At 56.9% G+C, this 26,009-nt stretch overlaps 1 protein-coding gene across 2 annotated transcripts; it reads left to right on the top strand.

Annotated features, from left to right (window-relative positions):
- Window positions 1–3,968: 3,968 nt before the first annotated feature.
- ARHGEF40 (Rho guanine nucleotide exchange factor 40) lies at window positions 3,969–25,947 on the top strand. Of its 2 annotated transcripts, XM_056133453.1 has the most exons (23): window positions 3,969–4,162; window positions 6,610–6,807; window positions 7,369–8,572; window positions 8,693–8,860; window positions 8,957–9,077; window positions 9,947–10,043; window positions 10,146–10,226; window positions 10,353–10,469; window positions 12,545–12,640; window positions 12,736–12,851; window positions 13,581–13,707; window positions 17,037–17,159; window positions 17,236–17,379; window positions 18,082–18,680; window positions 18,838–19,072; window positions 19,554–19,640; window positions 20,085–20,300; window positions 20,868–21,038; window positions 21,743–21,920; window positions 23,709–23,813; window positions 24,025–24,168; window positions 24,669–24,799; window positions 25,171–25,947. In XM_056133453.1, exons 1-23 carry the CDS (start codon window positions 4,160–4,162, stop codon window positions 25,210–25,212), a joined length of 4,503 nt encoding a protein of 1,500 aa, XP_055989428.1. In that variant the 5' UTR covers window positions 3,969–4,159; the 3' UTR covers window positions 25,213–25,947. The 2 variants fall into 2 exon arrangements, with proteins under 2 accessions (XP_055989428.1, XP_055989429.1); XM_056133454.1 differs by lacking the exon at window positions 24,025–24,168 and having other exon boundaries at window positions 25,171–25,946.
- Window positions 25,948–26,009: the final 62 nt, after the last annotated feature.

The raw sequence follows: 26,009 nt of genomic DNA, 5'->3' as shown, positions 1-26,009 counted from the left end.
AAAGAGTATGAGCACTGTTTAAGTATCACTGGTGAGCACTGCAACCAGAATGTGAGCACCACAGCTAAACAAATGTGACCCTCGCAGGGGTATGGTGCCGCCAGCAGGTCAATCTGTTTCATTGAGGCAAGTGCATCAGCAGCCTGATGGTGCCTTCAGACTTCCAGATACCCCAAAATTGCTGCTGTGCCTTTGGCCAGACCCCAAAAACTTGGGGCAAAGTTTACCAAGAAAGTAAACAGCCAAAAGTTAGGTATGTGGGATACACACCCACAAACCACCTCCAGCTCAGCTATATAATTGGAGGCATGGAGTCTCTCATTCCTGATCTAACTGCTTAATGGCCATGATCCCCAAGACTCAGAAACAAATCTCGAAACCCAACGGCTTTTGGCAGAAATGCGTCCAGTCCCTGCAGTAGGTTACAGGCGCTGGGCCACCCCAGAGGGGAAAGGGTGCTATCCCTCTGCCTCCTCCCCCTTGGCAGCCCAGTGGCCGCCATCCTCCAGAGGCCACTGGACAGTCAGATTTGGGCCTGCAGTGATGAGACATGTGGGGCCTCATGGGATAGGGGTGGAGCCAGCCCTTTCCTCCCTGACCCAACGAGACCCCAAGTCGCTGCCCGCGAACAGCCTCTATGGCTCCTGATCAAGCTGTTTAGTGGCCATGATCCCAGAGACTCAGAAACAAATCTCAGAACCCAGCGACTTTTGGCAGAAATGTGTCTGGACCACACAGTAAGTTACTGTTGCCAGGCCACCCCAGGGGGGAAAGGGTGCTGTCCCTCCACCTGCTCCCCCTTGGCAGTTCAGTAGACACCATCCTCCAGAGGCCATCAGACAGTCAGGTTTGGGCCCTCGGTGATGAGACACGCGGGGTCTCATGGGATGGGGGTGGAGCCGACCCTTTCCTCCCCATCCCAATGAGACCCCAAGTTGCCGCCCACAAATGGCCTTTCTGGCTCCTGATCAAGCTGCTTAACGACCATGATCCAAGAGACTCAGGAACAAATCTTGGAACCTAGCAGTTTTGGGCAGAAATCCCTCCAGACTTAATTGCTAAAATTTCGGAATTTCAAACTTGCGCAGCCACTACTGCAGCCATGCGACATCTTGTGTTATTCTTAACCAGCAATAGAAAACAAATTGTCTACTGTTGCCTTTTCAGCAGATCTGAGTGTTGGGGTAAAATTCCAAATAATAATGGTGGGTCTGGTGTCAAAATATTGAATGTAATCAAAGTAGAGAGAGCAATGTGGAAATCATCTGCCCCACAGGTAGGTGGAGGGTGTGGGATGGGGGTATACTGTGGTTTTTGAGGGTGGAGAATTGGTACTGGTGAAGGTATGGGTGTTTCATTGTATGATCAAGACTTAAACCCGAAAGCTTTGTAACTGCTTTCATGGTGATTCAATAAATAAAATTATAAAAAATTAAAGGAAAAAAAAGTAAGGTGGAGTTCATGACCAGTTCAATCAGCTAATCAGTGGCTGAATAAATAGCCTACATAAAAAAAAAAAAATGTGACCCTCTGTGAGCATGTGTGCAAGCACCTAAGCTTGATGTTCAAATGTTTAAAGCACCACAACCAAGTGTGCACGTGTCCACCTCTACTCCAGTCATGGAAACATCAAAGCGGGGTTCAAAAGAATGAGAAATTTGGTGAGAACTGTTTGTGGATGCAGGGGTAGGCTTTTATTATTGAATCACTGTGAGATAGAGTTACAAAGTTATCATGGTCGGGTTTCAGTCATGCAGTGTTCCAATATCCATGGCTTCACCAGTGTATATTTCCCACCACCAGTGCCCAGTTTTTCTCTTCCCACCCTCCCCCAGCCTGTCTTTGTGGCAGGTTCTCTCTCTCTCTCTCTCTCTCTCTCTCTCTCTCTCTCTCTCTCTCTCTCTCTCTCTTTCTCTCTCTCTCCCCCTTTTGGGGCATTGTGGTTTGCCATACAGGTAGTAAGAGGTTATCACATTTGTTCCTTTACCTGTTTCAGCACGCAGCTCTTCTCCAGAGTGATTATGTTCAGCTATCTTTTCATGATGGACCCTTCTCTATCCCAGGGAAAGGCTTTTAAACTTGATCTATTTCAGCCTTTAATCCTTATGATTAACACTTTTAGGCACATTCATTCTCTCTGTCTCCCCCCCCACCCCACCCCCTCTATCTATCTCTTTCTTTCTGTCTCTCCCCCTCCACCCCCCACACCCAACTCTGTCTCTGTCTGCCTGTGTCTGTCTGTCTCTGTCCCTCTCTCAGAGCTGGTATTTTGGGAGAAAGTGGTATTTAATCACTACAATTATACACGTCATCTTAATAAAATAAACATTTTTAATTTACAGCAGATTAAAAAAAAATTCCTGGAAAGGAGTAACAGGATCAGAGACCCTGCATCTGAACACCCTCACCTACAAGCTTTTCCACGAGGAGGAAAATGACCCTTTTCCTTTTTCCGACAGCTCGTGGATTCCCAGAACTTTATACACATCACCTTTCCTAAATGTGAGAACCTCGCGACCTCCCCCATGTTCCCCCGATTTGCCTGCGTCTCAGGAATGGAAGGATTGTGCCAGCACCGGGAATGAGTGAGCAGGGGGGGTTTAAAAGCAGCAAGGGTTTAAAAGCACCCGGGTCCCGGAGTGCTGTGGGCGGCAGCGGGGGCAGCTGACACCAGGGGGTAGCATCCTCGCACTCTCCCAGCCCCCGGGACTAATCTCAAGCAATTCCAGGCTCCACAAAGCACTCAGGGAAAAGGACTCCAGATCCGTACTTTTGGCTTTGTTGGTTTGAAGACGATCCTTGACGATCCTTGACGTGGTCGGTTGTGTTTTGACTCTATGGAGCAGAGGAATCCCCACTCCGACTGCCCAAGGATGAACATTCTCTCCCCCCTTTTCCAGATCCAGACGCTCCCCTCCTCCGCAACAACCCTCTGTAATAGCTGCCCGGGGCGGCGGCTGCACCCCACGACTCCCGACATTCTCCAAAAGTCGCCCCCTCGCTTCACGTCCCATTCGCGGTCCCCTTTGGAGATTGCCGGTCCGTTCTCCCCTCCGTTGCCCACCCTTTGGGAGGGTCCCCGCACCCGGGCAAACCCTGCCGGCGGCAGCGCTTGCTTGGAGGGTCCAGGCATATGTCCGCTGAGGCTGAGCTTCTCCTGGACCTCCTGGGACACCCGCGCCCGGCCCTCCTTTCCCATTCAGGAACGGTGGAGGATAGCCCAGAACTTTCCGAACTTGGCGAACCCCGCTTTGTCTGCAGCTCCCCGAGCCCTCCTCCCAGCACGGAGGAAGGGTCGGCCTCCACCCCCGCCCCCCGCATCCAGTGGGGTCCTCCCTCGGCCGGCCGAGAAGGGAGCCTTAGGGGCAGGGGAGGGGAAGGGGAGCCCCGCAAGAAAACGGCAGACGCCCTCCCCGGGAGCCCCGACTTGAGCCACCGAGCCACCGTGCCCACCCCCTACCCAAGCCCTCGCTGCTCCCGAATTCCCCCGTCCCGCCCCCGCCCTCCCGGGGCACACAGAGGAGCCCATTGTGGGATCCCGAAGGCTCGAGGCCCGAGGAAGACACGAGGGGTGGGAGGGTCGAGCAGCCCTAATTTTCCAGCCCTCCACTACACCCCGGGCGGGGCAGGGGCGGGATGAGGTGGGGCTGGGGGCTTCTTCTCCCGAGCCCCAGGTCCTGCCTAAGTCGCCCAACTGCAGTGAGGAGAGGTTCCCAGCTGAGTGGAAGACGGGACCCTCGTCCTGGGCTGGAGACCCCAGCCTCGGGGGTGGGGGGAGGAGGAGGGTCTCCCTGGCAGGGCCGGACCTGAGTCCGCCGGGAGCGCGCCGGAGAGGGGCACCCTCCGGGGCGGGGCGGCGGCTCCGAGTCCCGGGGCGCCGTCGAGGGGCCGCGCCGAGGCTGCGTGCGGGCGCGGGCGTCCCGGCGGGGGGTCGGGCGGCGCGGCGGAGGCGGGCGGCGGAGGGCGGGGCGGGGCGGGGAGGGGCGGCCGTCTCGGCCCTCCCTGGCGGGGCCCCGCGGCCTGGGCGCCCGAGCGGGCCGAGCCGCCACCGCGGCTGGAGCTGTCCCCTCGCCAGAGCCGGCGCGGCGCGAGCGGCGGGAGGGAGGCGCGCCCCGCCCCGCCAGCCCGTCCGAGCGGCGGACGCGGCCCCCGCCGAGCCATGGTGAGTCCCGCTCGGCCCCGCGGCCCCTCTGCCTCCGCGCTGCCCACTCCCGGCTGCGCCTGCCGCGGGCTGTTGGGGCGCTCCCGGGACTCGCTGCCTCCCCTCCCCCTCTTCTTTTCTTCGCTCGTCCGCCTGTCCGCCCCGCGCTCTGCCTCTGTCCACCCGGGTCCGGCCCTCTCCCTTTCTTCCTCCTCCCCGCGCCCCCTCCCCCAGTCCCCTACGGTCTCCCGAATGCACACGCACCACCCCCCTGCGCTCCGCCGTCCCGACCTGTGCCTTCCTTTGCAGGGTCTCCCCCCCACCCCACCTCCCCGCCCCGCGGCCCCAGATCCTTGCCCGAGGGGGACCCCTGCGGGTGGGTCCGGCGGCGGCGTTGGCGGCGGCCTCGGGGTCATGAGAACTGACCTGCCTGGAACCACCATTTTCCAACCCCAGTCCCCAGCCCGGTGCGCCGGGTCCACCCATCCGGCCCTGGGGGACCGGCCACAGCTGTGGCTGGGTTGCAGCCAGGGACATGGCCACAGAGGGAAATTCCCGCGGAGAAAAGAGAGGCTGCTTCAGGAGCGGGGACAGCGAGAGGCCAGGAGGGGTCACAGTGCCAGGGGGCGTGACGCCGCCAGAGCAGACGAGAGATTTGGGGTGTGGGAGGTGGAATCCCTCGATGCAATCCCCCCCCCCCCCCATCTTACGGTGTGGGGAGCAGAAGCTCGGCCTCAGAGCACCCTCGCTGCACCGGAGCGGGAGCAGGGGCGGGAGCTGTGTGCAGGGGACCCGGGGGACCCGGGGCGCAGGAAAGCAGGAGGGCACTGCAGAGGGGGAAGCCCCTGCCGGCCCGCGGGGACCCGGGGCTGGGAACTTGCATCCCAGAACTACTCTCCGAAGAACCGCGGCGGGACCGGCCCGCGACTTACTGCAGAGAGTGGAGGAGGGGGAGAGGCCCTGCCAGGGGGCGCTGGTGCAGGGACGGGGGAGGAGGAGCCCCGCCGGGCTGCCCCCTCTGCAGAGGGAAGGCCACCCCCCGCCCTGGCAGAGAGGCTGGAACGAGAAGAAAGAGGAACCCGGCCAGGGAGAGCTGACTCAGTCGCTCTTGGGCCGCTCTTGGGTCGGGTCTCCCAGCCCGCGCCTGTCGCCTCCCACCCCAGACCCCTCCTCCCCGCCTGCCGCGGCCGTTTCCTGTGGCTGCGCCTCGGCTCTGCCATGAGCTCACCACCCCTAATGGGTTGCAGCTGCCTCGCCGCTCCAGCTCGGGCTCCCCCTTCCAGGCCTCCGAGCGGACGGCCCCCTCGGCCTGCCCCCGCCCCCCGCGCCCCTCTCCGCGAGCCCCCCCACCCACGCTCGCCTCGTCCCCGGAACACTGGGGGGTCTGTCTCCTCGCCCACACACCTTGGGGCCGGGGCTCCAAGCTGACGCACTGAAGGGCGGTCTCTGGAGTGGCTGCCCTCGCCACTCCGGCCTCGGGGATAGGCCCGCGCTGCGGGCTGGAGGGGCTCAAAGTTAAACATGCAAGTTTTGTCTTCAGGGCAAAGAAGGGAGCTCTGGGGGAGGAGGGTGCGCGGAGGGGGTGGGGGGAAGCTGGGGATAATGGATAAACAGGGCAGTCCGCAGCCCCTTGCCCATGCGGGGCCAAGATGTCTGATAAAAGGAACTTCAAAGCGGTCTTGAAAGGGAAATCAGTTGGTTAAGCAGTAGCCCGAGGGGTGGTTTCCAGGGGCGGGGATGGAGAAAGCATCCCATTGATTCTGGTTTGGAGGCTGCCGGAAGCCCTACTGGGTTTGCTCTGACTGTGGCTTCCAGGTGGAGGCCCACAAGTTCTGAATCTGCAAACACTTACGTGCAGGCCTCACTTTTCCCCTTTTCTGCACGTTCCTTCGGTGACTTTATTTTTTCATCTGCCCCCACCCAGTGCTTTGTAACTCAATCCCACATGTTCTGGGAAAGGGTTGGCCGTGATTCTGGAAGAGAGGGGGATGGGAAGTGTCATCAGGTCCGTCCTTTACTCTTTCCCACTTAAAGTCATCTCCAGCACAGGCTTGTTTCCGGTCCAGGGGGCCGATGCTGAAGGCCTTCGGCCGTTAGGTGGAATTTGCAGCATGGCTTTCTGCAAACCTGCATGCCCTTCCTCAGCCTGCCTCTTCTGCAGGTCTCCTGCTGCGTGACCCAGCAGTGTGTCCCAAGCAGGGCCTGTGCAATAGTCCTAATTCAACCTTGATCAGAGACTGGCACCCTCAAGTTCCCCCCTGGGTCTCAGAGCTCAAGGAGGACATGCAGGGCCACTGCGCTGACCCAGCCCAGCCTTACTGAGCCCATTCAGTTGCTTCCCCAAGTGCCCTCCCTTGTGCCACCACACTGGCCTTGGAGGAACACAGGCGGCCCCTTAGCAGTCTGCTCCCCAGGAGCCTCCCTGGCATGATGTCCAGGGACCCTGAAGTCTGTTCTCATCCCTGCAGGAGCCGGAGCCAGTGGAGGACTGTGTGCAGAGCACGCTTGCTGCGCTCTACCCGCCCTTTGAGGCCACAGCGCCCACTCTGCTGGGCCAGGTGTTCCAGGTGGTAGAGAGGACCTATCGGGAGGATGCATTGAGGTACACGCTGGATTTTTTGGTGCCTGCCAAGCACCTGCTTGCCAAGGTCCAGCAGGAAGCCTGTGTGAGTAGCCTGTTTTTCCTCCCCTAAGATCCTTTACCTCCCATCCTTCTCCGTCCCCTTCCCTGGAGCACCTGCCTCTCCTGTCATGGATCCCCCCAGCCCCCTTAAGAGGCACTTACCACTCATACACACTCAGCTCCCGCCTCTACCACCAACACCACCAATTCACCTCTGATATCAACTCCCAAACACCCCAACCCTCCAAATCTAATTCCCCATATACCCATTTCTCCAGTGCCTAACTCCCCCAGAACCTAACTCAACAAAGACCCTGGCACCCACAGAAATAAAGGCCTCCTAAGAGGCTGAACAGATTCCTCCAAGACAATGGCATCTGCTGACCATGTCTTTGTAATGACTCACTTCTTCCCTGCCCACACTTGGGACGAGCTTTCTAGAGAAGCTTCTTAACCACCAGAAAACAAAACGAGTTATCCCAACCCTTTCCTCTGTAACCTCCCTCTTCTGAGATGTCCCCCTCCTGCTATTCGGAACCTCATCATGCCTTGGGCTGTCCCCTTCGAACCGTCAGCCTAAGCGCCGCTCCTCTTCTCTCCCCAGGCCCAGTATAGCGGTTTCCTCTTCTTCCACGAGGGCTGGCCGCTCTGCCTGCACGAGCAGGTGGTGGTGCAGCTCGCAGCCCTGCCCTGGCAGCTGCTCCGCCCAGGAGACTTCTACCTGCAAGTGGTGCCCTCGGCTGCCCAGGCACCCCGCCTGGCACTCAAGTGCCTGGCCCCAGGGGGTGGCCGTGTGCAGGAGCTGCCGGTGCCCCATGAAGCCTGTTCTTATCTGTTCACACCTGAGTGGCTGCAAGGCATCAATAAGGACCGGCCCACAGGTCGCCTCAGTACCTGCCTCCTGTCTGCACCTTCGGGCATTCAGCGGCTGCCCTGGGCTGAGCTCATCTGCCCCCGATTCGTGCACAAAGGGGGCCTCATGGTGGGACATCGGCCAAGCACCTTGCCCCCGGAACTGCCCTCTGGACCCCCAGGGCTCCCCAGCCCTCCCCTGGCTGAGGAGGCCCTGGGCACACGGAGCCCTGGCGATGGGCACAATGCCCCTGCCGAAGGACCTGAGGGCGAGTATGTGGAACTACTGGAGGTGACCCTGCCTGTGAGGGGGAGTCCCCCAGATGCAGAGGGCTCCTCAGGCCTCTCCAGGACCCGAACGGTGCCCACCCGCAAGGGTGCTGGAGGGAAGGGCCGCCACCGGAGACACCGCGCCTTGGTGAACCAGAAGGGGCAGGGGCCTCGCGACCAGGATGGGGCCCGCCCACCAGGCGAGGGCAGCAGCACTGGTGCCTCCCCAGGGTCTCCCCCAGGAGCTGAGGCGCTCCCCGAGGCTGCGGCCCCCGAGGTGGCCGAGCTCCCTGCAGAGGCACTAGGGGACACCTCGGAATCCTGCCTTCTGAGGCCGGGCGAGATTGGGGGAACAGCCCAGGGGGCTGAAGGACCTCCCGGCACTCCTCGACGGACAGGCAAAGGAAACAGGAGGAAGAAGCGAGCCCCAGGGAGAGGAGCTGCAGGGAGAGGAGGTGACAGTGCCCCCCTGAGCCCTGGGGACAAGGAAGAAACGGGTCCTCCCGAAGCCCCCGGCAGCCTGCTGAAGGAGGAGCCCGAGGACTCTGGGAAGCCAGAGACTGAGCCCAAGGAGGAGCTCGGACCCGCAGATGACAAAGAACTTCAGGCCCCAGAACCCTGCGGGCCTGGTAGAGAGGGGACTCCGGAGAGCGAGCAAGAGGCCCCGAGCCCAGAGCATGTGGCTGGTGAGAACTGAGGCCAGTGGGTGAGGGCAGGGGCTAGGAGAGGGGCCAGGAGGGTTGCTGGGATCAGAACAGCTGAACCCGCCCTCACTTGAGCCCACAGTTCTGCCTGTGTCTGTGCAGGAGCCACAGGGCCCGGAGAGCCCCTGTCCGACTCCCCAGCACCTCCCCTGGAGGCTGGGCAGGAAGTAAACGGGGACAGTGTCCCAGAAGAGGCCCCGCCAGCCTCCGTCTCCGATGACCCTGAAGTCGCTTGGGACTTGATGGCTTCCGGATTCCTGCTGCTGACCGGTCAGTGGGCCTCAGTGGCAGGAGGGAGAGTGGGCTGAGGAGAGAAAAGCCATGGCCTCCCCCAGCCAGGACAGCCTGGCCATTTTGTGTCCTCAGGTGGGGTGGACCAGAGTGGGCGAGCCCTGCTGACCATCACCCCACCGAGCCCCCCTGAGGAGCCCCCGCCCTCCCCAGACATGCTGAGTGCTGCGCTGCGTTACCTCCACTCACTGCTCAGGTAATGCAGCCCCCTGACCTCTGGGACACCTGCTTCCTCAGCCCTCAGATCTTCACATCCTGCTCTTGGTCTTCTTTGACCTCCTTGCTTATAATGTAAGTCACTGCTAGGATTTTACGACATCAAGTCTCTCCCCATCACGTCTCTCCTCATCTCGTGCTGTGAGCCGACTCTGAATTCCCACCCTTCCAGAGTACAGAATTTCTCCCTTTCTCTCTCTCTCTTTCTCTCTTGTTTTTGGGTCACACCTGGCAATGCTCAGGAGTTACTCCTGGCTCTGCACACAGGAATTAATTGTGGTGGAGCTTGGGGAACCACATGGGGTACTAGGGATTGAACCCAGGTCTGGTGCATGCAAGGCAAGTGCCTTACCCACTGTTCTATTTCTCAGTCACTCTCTCTCTTCCTTTCTTTTTGTTTTGTTTTGTTTTTTTGGACCACAACCACTGGCGCTTAGGCCTTATTCCTGGCTCTACACTCAGACTCTGCACCCTGTCTCTGATGGTGCTCAGGGAATAGTATGGGGGGATCAAACCTGGGATGGTCACATGCAAAGCAAGTGCCCTACCTGCTGTACCTTCACTCTGGCCCCCAGAGTATAGAATTTCTAACATTCCAGACCTTGATTCCATGATTTGCTTGTCCTGGGAATAGGCTCCTTAATGCTGGGTCATAAGCTTTGGATACACATCCCAGACTTTGGCCTCTTTGCCTAGTGTTTGGCCTCTCCCAAATGTTCCAGGAACTAACTGCTTCTAAGCACTCTTGACGTAAGAACCAGATCTTACGCCATCTTCTCCCTCCACTCTGTGCCCCTTTTGCACGCACACACACATCCACTACCCTCTTGGCTCTTCTTACCTCCGCAGGCCTGATCTACAGAGACTGGGGCTGTCTGTCCTGCTGGACCTTCGCCAAGCCCCGCCACTGCCTCCAGCTCTCATCCCTGTACTGAGTCAGCTCCAGGTAACCAACCCCCTGAGACGATACTTCCTCTGATCCTGATGCTCCCGCAGTGGCCACCCCCGGCCAAGCAGTCATCCACAGCTGAGTTATTCTCTACCTTAGGATGTGGGGGACCCTCCCCTGATTCAGCGACTGCTGCTTCTTTCTGTGGATGATCCCCCCAAGGAACTCCACGGACTTCAGGTTGGAGCCCCTCATTGCTGCTCAGTCCCCATCCAGAGTGAAGAGGAAAGAAGGGACTAGCTGGGGCCCCTGGTTTGCCCCCAGATTCTTAGTGGCCATCCCAGAAACCCCCTTGCATGTCTCCAGGGTGCTGAGTTGCTGTCAGAGAATGACCTGGAAAGAGTGATCAAGCCAGAGGAGCTACCCTGGAACATGGGAGGTCACCTGGATCCATCTCCCAGCCACTGGGTAGAGACACACCAGGTAAGTGACTCCTCCCAACCCAGCCCAGGAATGGCCTCATGAAGACATTTTGGGAGTCTGAGACATGACCACGGATTGGCAAAAGTGATTTCCTATTCCTCCAGTTCAAGAAGTACTTAATGGCTCCCACAACCTGAGCAAACATCACACGTTCCACAGGTTGTTGGGGAGATCAGGAGTATAGTAAATAAATTCTCAGGGGCTGGAGAGATAGTACAGTGGGTAGGGTGTTTCCCTTTCAAGTAGCCTGCCTAGGTTTGATCCCTGGCACCTCATATGGTCCCTCAAGCCCTCTAGGAGTTATGCCTGAATACTGTTGGGTGTGGCCTCCCCAGAAAACTCTCAGACCAGGAATATGTCTCAGATGACAGAGCACCTGCCTTGATTGGGTTCCAGCCCTCCAAAACCCAACACCACCACCAGGTATGACCCCTAGAATTATAGCAACAACAACAAATAAATTCTTTTTTTTTTAAAGGAACGATTTTTTTTTTGGCTTTTTGGGTCACATCCAGCAATGCTCAGGGGTTACTCGGAATTACTCCTGGGGGTATGCAGGGAACTGTGGGAAGCTGGGGGCTGAACTCTAGTCAACCACATGCAAGACAAACACCCTACCTGCTGTACTATCACTCTGGCCCCAACAAATAAATTCTTATTATATGAAAGAACACATGCTTTGGTGGGGATTGGGAGGAGATAAGTCAGAACCAATTGGTGAGGACTGTGAGATAATAGCACAAGGGCTCTGGACAGAGCTGAAAGGCGGACAGACTGGCTCAGGCTCCAGTGACCTTGGCCAAGTGACTGTAGCCCTCTTTCGGAGATAATGGATTTCTCTTACCTGTTCCTGCATCTGCACACCAGCCTCAGGCTCCCTGCCTGTGGAGTACAGCAGTTATGCCATGATCTCCAGTTCTGTTCCTCAAAGGACACTGAGTGCTCCAGGAAAGAGATGCAGAGCTGATCTGAGCTGAACCCTCTAAGGGAAGGGTCATAGGATGTGATCCTGAGAGGGCAGAGAGGTGAAGTCCCAGTGCAGGTGTGACGACAGAGACACATTTGCTCCACTGCCCATTGTGCTGGGCCCCTGCTTGGGGCTTCCCTGGCATCATCTCTTCACCCCTCACGGAATTCTGTGTCTTACCCTGAAGAAAGTGAGATTCAGGGGGACTGGAGCAATAGCACAGCGGGTAGGGCGTTTGCCTTGCAGCATCCCACAAGGTTCCCCAAGCACAGCCAGGGTGTGATTCCCAGCATCCCACATGGTTTGATTCCCAGCATCCCACATGGTTCCCCAAGCACAGCCAGGGTGATTCCTGAGTGCAGAGCCAGGAGTAACCCCTGCGCATAGGCTGGGTGTGACCCAAAAGCAGAAAAAAAAAGTTAGATTCAGGGAGATTTCTGGACCTACACAAGGTCATACAATTAGTCAGCAACAAAGTCAGAATCCGACCTATCACTGATTCCATAGACGTCTCCGGGGGCTAGAGCAATCATACAGTGGGTAGAACACTTACCTTGCATGCAGCCAACCCAGATTCAATCCCCTGCATCCCATATGGTCCTCTGAGCAACACTAGGAATAATTCCTGAGTGCAGAGCCAGGAGTAACCCCTGAGCATTGCTGGGTATGACTCAAAACAAAAAAGATATAAAGTCTCTGAGGTTAGAGGCCAGAGAGATAGCTTAGGAGTTAAGATAATTGTTTGCAGCTGTGTATGGTTCCCCAGGCCTTACTAAGAGTGGGGCTGGAACAGCAGATAGAGCATTTGCCTTGCATGTGGGCAATCCGCATTCAAAACCCAGCATCCCATATGGTCCCACAAGTACCACCAGAAGTGATGCCTGAATGCAGAACCAGGACTAACCCCTGAGCATCGTCGGGTGTGACCCAAAATCAAACAAAAGAAAAGCCCTACCAGGAGTGATTACTGAGCGCCACTGGGTGTGACCCCCAAACTTTCCCCCGCCCCCCCCAAAAAAATCTCAGGTGCTGCCCTGTTCCACCCCAGGGCTCTGGTTTCCCTTCAAAAGCCTGTCCCCCCTGGACTCTGTCCCCTGTGTGTCCTCAGGAAGTGGCACGGTTGTGCCACCTGTGCCATGGTGTGTTGAGTTCTGTACGGACAGCCATTGAGGAGCTGGAGGGAGCTGCAGAGCCGAAGGGAGAGGTAGGAGGCGAGAGGGGACCAAAGGCATGGGATGGGGTGGGACGAGGCGGGGACACGCCTGGCACCCCCAACTGTCAACTACTCCCTCTCTCTAGGACACGGCTGGAATGCCTGAGCCACTGCAGAAGGTGCTGGAGGATCCCCGGCTGACAGAGCTGCAGAGGGACGGTGGTGCCATCCTGATGAGGCTGCGCTCCACCCACAGCAGCAGGTAGGAAGGCGCTAGATGGGCGGATGTGAGGACTAGACACAGCCGAAGGCTAGCTCAAAGCAGGAACTTCCTAGCTGGGCAAGACATGCTTCTCCCTTTAATCTCTCATCACCCTGCAGAATGCCTAAGTGTTTAAATGGCAAATGATCTGTCGGGTCAGATTTGAAGGATCAGAAGTGTCAAACATCGGGCTGGAGCAATAGTACAGCAGGTAGGGCATTTGCCTTGCAAGCGGCCAACCTGGGTTCAATCCCTGGCATCCCATATGGTCCCCCAAGCACCGCCAGGAGTAACTCTTGAGTGTAGAGCCAAGAGTAACCCCTGAGCATCGCTGGGTGTGACACCCCCCCAAAAAAAAGAAGTCTCAAACATCTTCTCCCAGATTAGTCCACCCAAGGAAGAATCAGGATTTAAATCCAGAGGCATATACTGGGGGCTGGAGACATAGCGGGGGTCAGGCTCTTGTCTTGCATGCAGCCAACCCAGGTTCCATCCCTGGCATCCCATATGGTCCCTTGAGCAAGCCAGGACTGATTCCTCTGTGCACAGCCAGGAGTAAAGCCCTGAGCATCACCAGGTGTGGCCCCCCATAATAAACAAGACAGAAGCATATGCTGAGCCAGGGTGCTGCGTCACCTCTGGAAGGTAGAGTGCACAAAGCAAAATGGAAAGGGCGAGGTAGGGGGCCTGCTCAGGACCGTGGTTCATCCTGTCTGACTCCTTCCCCAGGCTGGAGGGGCCAGGTCCAGCTACACTGTATCAGGAGGTGGATGAAGCCATTCACCAGCTCGTGCGTCTCTCCAACCTGCATGTGCAGCAGCAGGAACGGCAGCAGCGGGTGCGTCGACTCCAGCAGGTGAGTGGGGAGCCCCATGGACCCCTCACTTACCTGACACTCCTGGTGTTCTCCCCTGGGAGCTTTCCCTCTCTCTTCCTCTTCCCCGAGAGAGTCAGTCATGGTCAGGTTGAGGCTCAGCAAGAGGGAGCTAGTGTCTCAGCACCAGGCAAGAGGGAAGCCTCTTTTCCCCCATCTCCCCACTTTTTTGTTGGTTGGTTTTTTTGTTTGTTATTGGTTGGGTACACAGCCAGCCATTCTCGGGGATCCAACGCAGGTTGACCACATGGAAGGCAAGCCCCTGTGCTCTGTTTATCTCTCCAGCGTGTACACCCACATACACGCACACACAATGTATGTTTGATTAGGAATCCGTAGTTGGAACCAGAAAGATAATACAGGGGTTAAGGTACTTGCCTTGCACATAGCCAGCTCCAGTTTGATCTCTGACACCACATATGGTCCCTGAGCACCTCTTGGAGTGATCGCTAAGTACAGAGCCAGAAGCTGTGTGTAGCCCAAACTATCCCTTTCTTGGGGAAAAAATACATAAAAAATAAATAGAGGGGCTAGAGCAATAGCACAGTGGATAGGGTGCTTGCCTTGCACGCGGCTGACCTGGGTATAATATCCAGAACCCCATATGGTCTCCTGAGCCAGCTAAGAGTGATCCCTGAGCACAGAGCCAGGAGTAAACCCTGAGCACAACCAGGTGTGATCCCAAAACTAAAAGAAATAAATGAATAAATAGAGGACCAGAAAGATCGTCTAGCAGGTAAGCATTTGCCTTGCATGCAACTGACCCCACCCAGTTCGATCCCCAGTACTGTATATGATCCCCAGAGCACTGCCTAGTGAGACCCCTGAGCACACCAGGAAGAGCCCTGAGCACTGCAGGTTGAGCCCCGAGCACTGCAGGTTGTGGCCCAAACACCAAAACCAAATAAGCTATCACCCCCAAAAATGAAAGTGAAAGTGGATCTTCTTGAGCTGGTGGGTTCTTGAGAATTGTATGAAAGATTTGCAAGCAAAACTAAAAAGGTTAAGAAGTTAGAGTTCAGGGGTTAAAGAGATAGGTGTGGTCCAAAAACAAAAATAAACAAGGAACTGGAGCAATAGTATAGTGGATAGGGTATTTACCCTGCATGAGATGACCTGGGTTCAGTCCCCGGCATCCCATATGGTCCCTTGAGCCCAACCAAGCAGTCATCCCTGACTAGAGAGCCAAGGAGTAACCCCTGAGTACTGCGGGGTGTGCCCTCACTGCCAAAAAAAGGCCATAAGAAAACAAACAAAAAGTTAGAATTTATTGTATAGTTTAAGTAGATAGGTCTGGGTACCTCCCCAAATGTCCTTTACCCATGTCCGAAATGACCCGGCTGGTTCCACACTGCCCCTATCCCATGAACGACTTCCTTGTCCCGTTCAAAGTCACCGTCTGTCCACATCCAGTGCACAGCGACTTGGACTTGGCCTTGTCCCTGTACTGCTCTCTCTCCATGTTTGCTTTCCTGGTCTGCAACCATGTCCCTGGGCCTTTCCCAGACTGTACCCCAATGGTTCCACGACGTCCTATCCTGGCTTCCCTTAAGTCTCCAGCCTGGGGACTGGAGCGATAGCACAGTGGGTAGGTCTTTGGTCTTACATGCAGCTGACCCGGGTTTGATTCCCAGCGTCGCATATGGTCCCCCGAGCACCGCCAGGAGTAATTCCTGAGTGCATGAGCCAGGAGTAACCCCTGTGCATTGCCAGGTGTGACCGCCCCCCCCCAAAAAAAGTGCTTTCTCACCCCTGCCTGATTCTGCCACTTGTCTAGGTCAGTGAGCTTCATCTCTCCCTGCCTTCTGTCTGGGGAAGCGACCCAACCAGCTTTTGCAGTCTGCCTGAGCGTACAAGAATGAGAGAAGGGCTGAAGGGGCAAGAGAAAAAGGGGTGAGAGGAGAAGGACAAGAAGAAAGAGGGCCAAGAGAAATGGTGTGAGAGAAAAAATTGCAAGAGAAGGGCCAGGCATGGCTGGGGCTTCCTTTTATCTGCTGCCATCTCTCACCCCCATTATCTATTTTGACTGGCTACCTGTTCGATGGTGCGATTTAAAGTGAGCAACTAAATTCACCTGACACACCACCCTTCCCCTCCCACTGTCACAAGGTCCTGGGTTTGCTCCTCAGCGCCAGGCGAAAAACAACAAAGCTCTTCGCTGCATTCCACCCATGCTCCTTAGCCCCTTACACCATTGTTTCCAGAAGGAGGGCAGCAAACACTGCAAAATGCTGTGGGAACCAAGGTCGCTTTGCAGAGAAGGGGCAGGGGACCAGGTTCTCTGAGCCTCGAGTCTTCTAGGCCAGGCTTGAGGACTATTCAGGAGTTTGCACTCCACTTACCAAGCGGGGGAGCAGGAGACTCTGAAACCCGATTGTCCGTCCCTAAGCCCCACGCGTGGGGAGTGAACACTATCAGGGAAGGGTCATCTCGGGGTCAGTGTCAAAGGCGGGACAGGACGCTGTTTCCCGGCATTTCTGTGTGTTTGTTTCCTCCACCTCCTTGTCTCAGGGCCTCTCCTGCTGAGGGCTCTTTTCTCACCCATTGTCCCCCTCACCTCCCCACCCACTCACTCCCAGTTTCAAAAGTATTAGCTGTGCACCACGTTTGGGTTCTCACATGCTCAGCATGCACCCCAGCTCTCTGGGCGTGAGATGTGGACAAGTCTGGAAGCATCTCCAAGTTCCCGAGTCCTCCCCTCTAGAGTAATGAGACGAGTCGGTGACTCGAGCGAAGGTCCTAAGAGGCCCTTTCGGTTGGCTCTGCCTCTGCAGAACAGTCTTCGACTTGGCTTTCTCAGGCTCACCCCCACTGGGAAGGAAAAAATTCTCATCCCTTCTTTGGATATTCCAGAATCAACATGAGCATCCCAAGAGATCCATAACGGGCAGCTGGCACTGAAACATGCACACACATGTGTTCATGCTACACCTGGGCTTCATGAACATGAGATTTCCTGGTGGCCTCAGGGCTCTCCTCTGGCCGCGGGTTTACATCACTTTCCTCCAGTTCTGCACCCTCGACCCTAACCCATGTCCTTCAGGGATTCCCCGCAAACTCGGCTTCCCCTGCCTGGGGATCTTCACCAAACATCCTTTACTGTTTCTCTCCACCTGCACCAGCAACTGTTGTTCACTACAATCGATCGTGATCACTTGACCAATGAGATGAGAACTTGCCCCCATGGTTGTCTGTCTGGGGCAGAGGGCTGAGGGAAAGCCACTCTCAGCTGAGGCCTTTCAAATCTCACTACGGGTGCCTCCTCCACTGTGGCCCTGCCCTCACCCTGCGTCCTTGCCCTCTTGGTCTAGGTGCTGCACTGGCTTTCGGGCCCCGGGGAAGAGCAGCTGGCAAGCTTTGCCGCTCCAGGGGACTCCTTGTCTGCCCTGCAGGAGACGGAACTGCGCTTCCGGGCTTTCAGTGCTGAGGTGCAGGTGAGAAGGGGGAATAGAGCGGGGAGAGACTGGCGGGGACTGAGGAGCAGGTGTGACCTCAGCCTGTCTCCCCCAGGAGCGCCTGGCCCAGGCCCAGGAGGCCCTGGCGTTGGAGGAGAACGCCGCCGCCCAGAAGGTTCTGGATGTCTTTGAACAGCGCCTGGAACAGGCCGAAAGCGGCCTTCATCGGGCACTGAGGCTGCAGCGCTTCTTCCAGCAGGTGTGTGCACAGCCCCTTGGTCCTCTGCCCCCTGCCCACCCCCCACCCCACCCCCAGACTGGCTTTGACCTGCAGGGGCCCACCGGGAAGTTGCTAAAAGCAGGGCCCTCAGGAGCCTTCTCTTTTATGCTACTTAAACCTGTGGAATAACCTAGCCCAGGCAAGGTACAAGACCTGAGCCTCTCTTTAGGGCTGCAGTGAGAATTATAAAGGAAATAATAAGGCGCCACGAGTCTCGAATCTGCCACTGGCCTGTTCTTTCTACTGTCTCGGCCCACTCAGCATGGCATGGTCTGGCAGTGATTCTGATGGGGGGAGGGAGGTTGGTTAGAGGAAGGGGCAATGGGGGAGTTTAGGCCACACCTAGCAGTGCTCAGGGCTTACTCCTGGCCTTTCATTCTGGGATCACTCCAGGCAGGCTCAGGACCATACAAGGTGCCAGGGGTCAAACCTGGGTAGGCTGCATGCAAGGCAAGCACCCTACCTGTTGTCCTATCACCCCAGGACACCCCACCCTGTGTTAGGGTTTTTGCTGCTCTTGTTTTCAGGCAGTGATTCTGGGCATGTGTGCAAAGGTGTTTGGAGGGAACAAGGAGGGTGGTGAGCACTGAGGGAGTCATTGAGCAAGAGAACAGAAGCTGCGGGTGTACCCCAGGCCCTCACTCCTTCTTCTCCCTGTCCCCTACCCTCCTGGCCCTGCAGGCACATGAGTGGGTCGATGAAGGTTCTGCGCGACTTGCCGGAGCGGGCCCAGGCCGGGAGGCCGTGCTGGCAGCCCTGGCCTTGCGCCGGGCCCCGGAGCCCAGCGCTGGCACCTTCCAAGAGATGCGGGCCCTGGCCCTGGACCTGGGCAGCCCCGCGGCCCTGCGCGAGTGGGGGCGCTGCCGGGCCCGCTGCCAGGAGCTGGAGAGGAAGATCCAGCAACAGCTGGGCGAGGAGGCAAGTCCCAGAGGCCACCGACGACGGCGAACGGACAGTGCCAGCAGCGGGGCCTCGCGGGGCCCTCACAGCCCCTCACCCAGCCTCAGCTCCCTGCTGCTCCCCGGCAGCCCCGGGCCGCGGGCAGCCCCCTCCCACTGCTCCCTGGCCCCCTGCGGGGAGGACTATGAGGAGGACGTCACCGAGCTGGCCCCTGAGGTCGAGGGCCGGCCCCCGAGGACCGTGCTGATCCGAGGCCTGGAGGTCACCAGCACAGAGGTGGTGGACAGGACCTGCTCACCCCGAGAGCACGTACTTCTGGGCCGGGCCGACGGGCCCTGGGGAGTGGGCACCCCCCGGATGGAGCGCAAGCGAAGCATCAGGTGAGAGCCGAACCACACCAGTGGCCGAGAGGCAGCCCTGGCTGCCCACTGGGAAAAGGACGCAGCGCTGCCGGGGGCCGGGGATGGGGGTGTCTGGCCAGGCACGAACCTCTTTTCCCCTCCTCCCTGACCCTCCTCCCCGCCACGGTACCCGCAGCGCCCAGCAGCGACTGGTATCCGAGCTCATTGCGTGTGAGCAGGAGTACGTGGCCACCTTGAGCGAGCCCGTGCCCGTCCCTGGGCCTGAGCTGACCCCAGAGCTGCGGGGCTCGTGGGCCGCCGCCCTAAGTGCCCGGGAGAAACTTCGCAGCTTCCATCGGACACACTTCCTGAGGGAACTGCAGGGCTGCGCCAACCACCCGCTGCGCATCGGCGCCTGCTTCCTGCGCCACGTGAGTGAGCCACATGGGGCCCTGCACCCCCCCAGAGCCCCTCCCCACCCTCCACTGCCTTCCCACCACGCTTCACCAGTGCCTGAATGTGTGGTCCATGGGGTGCCAGCACCAGCCAGGGGATAGGAGTGTCCTGGGGTGCAGTGAGGGGTGAGCAGTTTGCTAAAAGGAGGCAGAGTTCCAAGGAGGTGTGAGTGATTTCTGTCTGAAAAGGAGGCGGCTGGCCACTAAGTTGGGAGCCTGTGGCCTGGAGCCAAGCCCTGGGCGGTCCCCACCAGGCGCCTCCGGCTGGCTGTCCTCAGCTGTGCCTTTCTCCTCCTGTCCTGTCCTGTCCCGCCTCCGCCATCTCCAAGGAAGATGTTAGTCCCCAGGCAGACTCGGGTGGATCCCTGGATTGGGCAAACAGGAGCAGGGGGATGGGACACTGGTCTGCGGGCCTGTGGGCCTCACCACAGCACTCTACCTCTTCCCACGGGTGCAGGGGGACCAGTTCAGCCTTTACGCCCAGTACGTAAAGCACCGACACAAACTGGAAAATGGCCTGGCTGCACTTGGACCCCCAACGAAGGTAACCTGCCCCCCAACCCTTAGGAGCAGGCTTGAAGGCCGGGATTCAAATTCAAAGTCCTGACCTCAAATTCCTGGGGAAAAGCTTCCTGGGTGTACCCAGAACATCACTTACCAAGATCCCATCCCAATTGCTGAGGGCCTGCCAGGGAACCTTATTTAGCGCTTGTGAAAGTGACTTCAAAAGCAAAAAAAAAAAAAAAAAAAGCCAGAAAACAATGAGGGATTCATGCTCTTCTGGTCCATTTCTAAGGCAGACCATGATGGCCACTCCCGCAGGCTGCTGCCCAGTTTCAGAGGCCAGGGAGCTTCTGCCTCACCTTTGGGAATTCCCACCTCCCTGGCCTTAAGGAGTTCCTGTCTTCCCATCTTACCCGCAGAATGGTGGAGCCCCACTGGCTCTTGAGCCCTCAGCTTAACTCCATATCTCTCCTGCCCATCACAGGGTAACCCGGAGGGCGGCCCTCACCTGCCCCGCGCCCTCCAGCAACCTCTGGAGCAGCTGGCTCGATATGGAAGGCTCCTGGAGGAGCTCCTTCGGGAAGTCGGACCAGAGCTGAGTTCTGAGCGCCAGGCCCTGGGAGCCGCCATGCAGCTGCTCCGGGAACAGGAGACACGGGGCAGAGACCTGCTGGCCGTGGAGGCCGTGCGTGGGTGCGAGGTGAGGCACCCACCACAGTTCACAAGGACTTGGGCTCTGATTTTTAGTCAGCTGGGACAGCCTTGTGAAGTCATTACGTTTCACTCGGGTATCTTTTCCCATCTGTCAATAAAGTGGTTCTGCCCTGCCCCTCCATCCCTGGTCCCGTGGAGGCACGTGCTTCCCTGCCCAGTGCTTATCTTTCCTCCTGCTTCGCACATTGCTTCCAGCACATTCCTTACTCTCCTCTACGCGATCCCTTTCCAGAGCAGGGAAGAAGTCCCCCTCACCTGGATGCGATTTCTCCCTACTTTTGGGAGATGTGTTCCCCCCCAGCCCCCTCCCCCGCCCCAGGGGGAAGCTGAGAACCCCCCACTGTGCTGGGTGCCTTCCTGGCCACGCTGCTAAGCCAGATGGGTGGTGGGTGGATTCTAGGTGGAGCTTCCCCTTGGCTTCCTAGCTCTGAAAACCAGTGCATGAGCCCCCTCGCCCTCTAAATCCCAGGTTTACTTGTCCTGTCACCCCCCCAGCCACCCCCCAATAAAAGGCCCAGTGCTCCAAAGCCAACTTTCCTTTCCCCTTCCCCAGACAGATCTGAAGGAGCAGGGCCAGCTTCTGCATCGAGACCCCTTCACCGTCATCTGTGGCAGAAAGAAGTGCCTGCGCCACGTCTTTCTCTTCGAGCACCTCCTGCTCTTCAGCAAGCTCAAGGGCCCTGAGGGGGGGTCGGAGACCTACGTTTACAAGCAGGCCTTCAAGGTAGCCTGGCCTGGGTGCAGGGAAGGGGACAGCAGAGACAGGCTCTGCTGGAGGACTGGGGCTGCTGTTGGGGACCGGGGGTTCAGCATCTGCTTCCTCTAGAACAGGCTTTGGCTTGTAAAGGGACCCTCAGCAGAGGGTGTGAGGCTGACTGAAGGAACTTCCTGACATTTGTCTCTCGGTGACATTTTCTTAGTTGTTCCTGTGGGAGTCTCACGGGACAGAGCAGAGAAGGATCTGTCCCGTGACTAGGAAATGACTTTCGAGTTTGGGGTGGTCCTCGAGAGGATGACAAAGAACAACCCCTAGGGAGAGGTCTTGCGTGAGAGAGAAACCGCCATCTGCACGATGGGTCCCTTGTGAGGGCAGGCACGGTGGCCTGATTCTAGGACGGGTCGCGAGACTGTCCACTCCCAGTCCACAAATCCAGTCCAGGAAACAAAGCTTGGATTTGGGATAGCATAGAGGTGGGTTTGAACCCTTCTTTCATAAGCTTATGCTAAGCCCTGGGCAAGTTACTGCACGTCTCTGGGCTCCCCTGTTCTGTAAATTATGGTTGTTATGAAGACTAAATGTAGAGCACTTGGCACAGGGTAGGTGTTGAGCAAACATTTACTGAACATCTACCAGATGCCAGGCTCAGCGTAGCGCGTCTCCATGTGGCACCGTCTAGCCAGGACCCACTCTCCTCCGCTCTTTCTCAGACTGCTGACATGGGGCTCACAGAAAACATCGGGGACAGCGGGCTGTGCTTTGAACTGTGGTTTCGGCGCCGGCGTGCAAGAGAGGCGTACACTCTGCAGGCAGCCTCACCAGACATCAAACTCAAGTGGACCAGCTCGATCGCACAGCTGCTGTGGAGACAGGCAGCCCACAATAAGGGTACTGGAATGAGTTGGGCAGGGCAGGGCAGGGCAGGAGGCAGGGGAGGACTGCTCAGGGTCAAGATGATGGCAAGCGGTTTGCTGGGAGGGGCTGGGGATGGAGGGCAGTAGTGGGTCTCAACTTGCATGTGTGAGGCCGTGGGTTAAATCCCCAGCATTGCCAAATGGAAAAAAAAAAAGTAAAGAGGTTAGCTAGAGGGTAAGGACAGTGCTTGAGCAAACAGGCAGGGGGCAAGGAACAGGAAGGGAAAAAAAGGGCCAGAGGAGTTAAGGCACTTGTCTTGCTTGCAGCAACTCCCAGCACATATGAGCCCCGCCAGGAGTGACCCCGGAGCACAGAGCCAGTAGTCCCTGACAACCACTGGATGTGGCCCAAGAGTCAATAATTATTTTAAATTAAAAACAATAAAGAGGTCAGGCACCGGAGTAATAGTAAGCAGTTAGGGCTCTTGCCACGTACGGGACCAACTTGGGTTCAATCCCCAGCACCCCTTCTGAGTCCCCAAGCACCGCCAGGAGTGACCCAAGTGCAGTGCCAGGAGTAATCTAAGTCCTGAGCACAGCTGGGTGTGGCCCCCAAACAAAGATGTTGGAGGGCTCTGACTTGATGTTGATGTTGCTCAAATAGAAATTAGTCGAAGGTTACCCAAAGGAGTGAAGAACTGACAAATAGCAGGGAGGCAAGCAAAGGAAAGCCGAGTGCTCACGCACTGAGGTTCAGGAACTTTCTGCTCTGTGGCCAAACATGACATCATTTTGCTTTTGTGTGTGTGTGTGTGGGGGGGGGGGGGGTTGTTTCCCTTTTATTGCTGTTTTTCATTATTTTAAATTATTTGAACCTCATTGCACTTACCTGAAAAGAGGAAAGTGAAGAGGGATTAAATAAGGTGATATAGATGGAAACAATAAAATGTAAAGGTGTGTCAAAATTTGAATTTGGGGAGCTGCAGAGATGGCGCAAGGGCTAGTGAGCATGCTGTGTGCAGGAACCCCCGGGGTTTAATTCCCTCCCCCACCCCATGCTCATGGTCCCCAAGCACCACCAGTGCCCCTAGGAGACACACACATACACACACACACACACACACACACACAGGTGAATTTTGCCTGTAGTAAAGGTAAAGGTAAAGGTAAAGGCCCTCCCGTTGATCGTCGATTTGCTCGAGCGGGCCCAGTAACGTCTCCATTGGAGACTTTGTTGTTACTGTGTCTGGCATATCAAATACTCTCGGTAGCTTGCCGGGCTCTCCGAGAGGGGCGGAGGAATCGAACTCGGGTCGGCCATGTTGGCCGCGTGCAAGGCAAACGCCCTACCCGCTGTGCTATCGCTCCAACTGTAGTATGCAAGATAAAGGGAAGGTGAGTTTAAGCAGAGAAGCTGGGCAATTAAGAGTGCCAGATGGTCATGATACAGTAGAGAACAGACTTCTTGTTCGTTTTGGTTTGTTTGGTTTTGGGGCCACACCTGGCTGTGCTCGGGGAGCACCTTTGGCAGGGCCCAGAGGACTATCTGCCATGCCAGAAATTGAACCCAGGTGAGCTGCATGCAAGCCAAGCACCCTACCCACTATACTACTGCTCTGGCCCTAGAGGCGAGACATTCCTAAGGGGGAAGTCAAGGACCACCATATTCATCTGTGCCATGACATTCAACAGGAAAAGCAATGAGAGCAGAGGAGCCAGGGAGAAATGAGAGGAAGGAAGGAGCAGGAGAGCCATGACGTGACGTGTCAGGTCCAGAGCGAAGGAGGGGCAAAGGGGTGCTAACTGGGTTTCTGTTCCCCAGAGCTTCGAGTCCAGCAGATGGTCTCCATGGGCATTGGGAATAAGCCCTTCCTGGACATCAAAGCTCTTGGAGAACGGACACTGAGTGCCCTGCTCACTGGAAGAGGTGAGGGCCAGAGAGCTGAGGGGTGGCTCCCACCCCCAGAAGACCTTAAGCATGAGGGCACAGGGGACACCTGGTGAAAAGTGAGATGTCTATGTCTTCCCAGGAACTGGGGGACTGGGATGCCCTTTGAGAATGAACTGAGGGTCATTTCTGGAACCCAGGAGGGCTTTTCCACACCAGCACCCTACCCCCACCCCCCCCCTTTCTGCAGCCGCCCGCACCCGGGCCTCGGTGGCCGTGTCATCCTTTGAGCATACCGGCCCCTCCCTTCCCGGCCTCTCGCCGGGAGCCTGCTCCCTGCCTGCCCGCGTCGAGGAGGAGGCCTGGGATCTGGACGTCAAGCAAATTTCCCTGGGTGAGGCACCTCTCAAGGGGTGGCTCCCCACGGCTGGGTCTTCGTGGTGATATTGAAGCTGCCTGCTGCTGAGCAATTCCTTTTTCTAGACAAGTAACCCGGTTGCCATGACAACTGTACAGCTTCCCATCGCTAAAAGAGCTTTCCATCTGGTTGCTAGGGCAATGCTTACAGCAGCCTGTTGCTAAGAAGCACTTCCTCTGTACCTCTCTCTAGCTCTCCTTGGGTTTCTATGGAAACTGCCTCAGCTTCCTGTTGTACCCTCCTGGTTCACCACGGCAACCCTTATGGTTTCCTGTCTGCTCCTTCCCTGGTTGCTCTAATGATGCCGCTGACAATTACCTGCCTCTTGGTAGGGGGTTTCTCTTGCAAGTAGATTGCTATGATGACTCACAGCTTCCTGTTGCTATGGAACTTGTTCTTCCCTGATGGAGCAGCTTGGGTGCTTAAGGTAATCTTGAGAGAGCCTATACCGTCTCTCACCCTGGCTTCCCCTTCAGCACCAGAAACACTTGACTCTTCTGGAGATGGGTCCCCAGGACCAAGACACAGCCCCAGCCTGCAAAATCCCCACCCCGGGAGCAGCACTCCCACCCTGACCAGTGGAGGGATCTTAGGGCTGTCTCGCCAGGTAAGTCCCTGCAGCAAGGCTGGGAATGGGGTGATCTCTTGGACCACTTTCTGGGGAGGCTCATCTGATTGATGCATGCGGGAGTGGGAGAATGTGCTCCCAGAGAGGCTATAGGCATCCACCGAAAAGGAATCTTGAATGAGGAGCCCAATGCAGGGATGAACTGGGGGTGGAATGGGGTTGGGGGGTGGGGGGGCAGAGAGAAGAAGAGATGCCAGTAGCCTGGTCTGAACTTGGATCAAATCAGCAAGATTCGGGAACTTTGGGAAAGCAAGAGAGCTGAACTGACAAGCTTGGAAGAAAGAAAGAGATGAGGAATCTAGGGGAGTTTGTTTCTTACCCTTTAAGTTCACTCCTTTCTCTTCCCTCAGTGCCATGCCCGAGCCCTGAGTGACCCCACCACACCTCTGTGAGCGGGGTGAGTGAAAACCCCCTTTCTACCACATTCAGCACACCCCTCCCTGCACCCCCCACGTGGCTGCCTTCCTCCTCCCAGCTGCTGGGAGGGAAGTCATCGGCTCCCTTCTCCCATCCCCCTCTTCTCTCCTGGCTTCTACTGAAGATCCTGGACTTGGCTACAGCCCCATCTCTCAGCACACTTGGGACGGAGACAGCAAAGGGACCCAGAGGATTACAAGAGCAGCGGTTTCTGTCCCGAGGCCTCCTGGAGAGAGGGCTTTCGCATTCCCTGGTGACCATCTCTCGCTCTCCCCAGCCAGAGGCTTCTCCTGCAGGAACCAGTGGCCATTCTCGCTTGCCTTCGGACCTGCCTTCAGTCCTTCCCCATCCTGGCCCTGACCTGCTCCCAGAACAGGACTCCGTGTCAGCCCTGTCCTCCCACAGCTTGTGTTCTCCCCTTCTTCCCACCCCCAACTTTCCCTAAGATTACTCATCTCTGCCAGGCCAATTGTAATTCCTGGTGTCTCCATTCTGCAATGCCAACAGGAAATAGAGCTATGCAAAATATTCTAGGCGGGGTGGGGCAGAGAACTTCAGACTTTATACATGTAATTACTGCTATTGTTGTACTATTGTTATATTAAATGTATTTACTCACACTTTGTCTCTGAAAAGCTAAAACAGTTCACCTAGTTTGAGCTGGAGCTACAAACTAGAGCATTTCCACTCTCCCAACCATTAATTAGAACAAAGCCCATGCTGCAAGGTAACCCTGACTGACCCAAAGCTAGGGCTGAGCTTGGTTGAGTAA

Source organism: Sorex fumeus, unplaced genomic scaffold, assembly GCF_029834395.1.
Source record: "Sorex fumeus unplaced genomic scaffold, SorFum_2.1 ptg000098l, whole genome shotgun sequence".
NCBI lineage: Eukaryota > Metazoa > Chordata > Mammalia > Eulipotyphla > Soricidae > Sorex > Sorex fumeus.
Note: the sequence above shows the minus strand (reverse complement) of the source record. Positions and strands in the feature narration are given on the sequence as shown.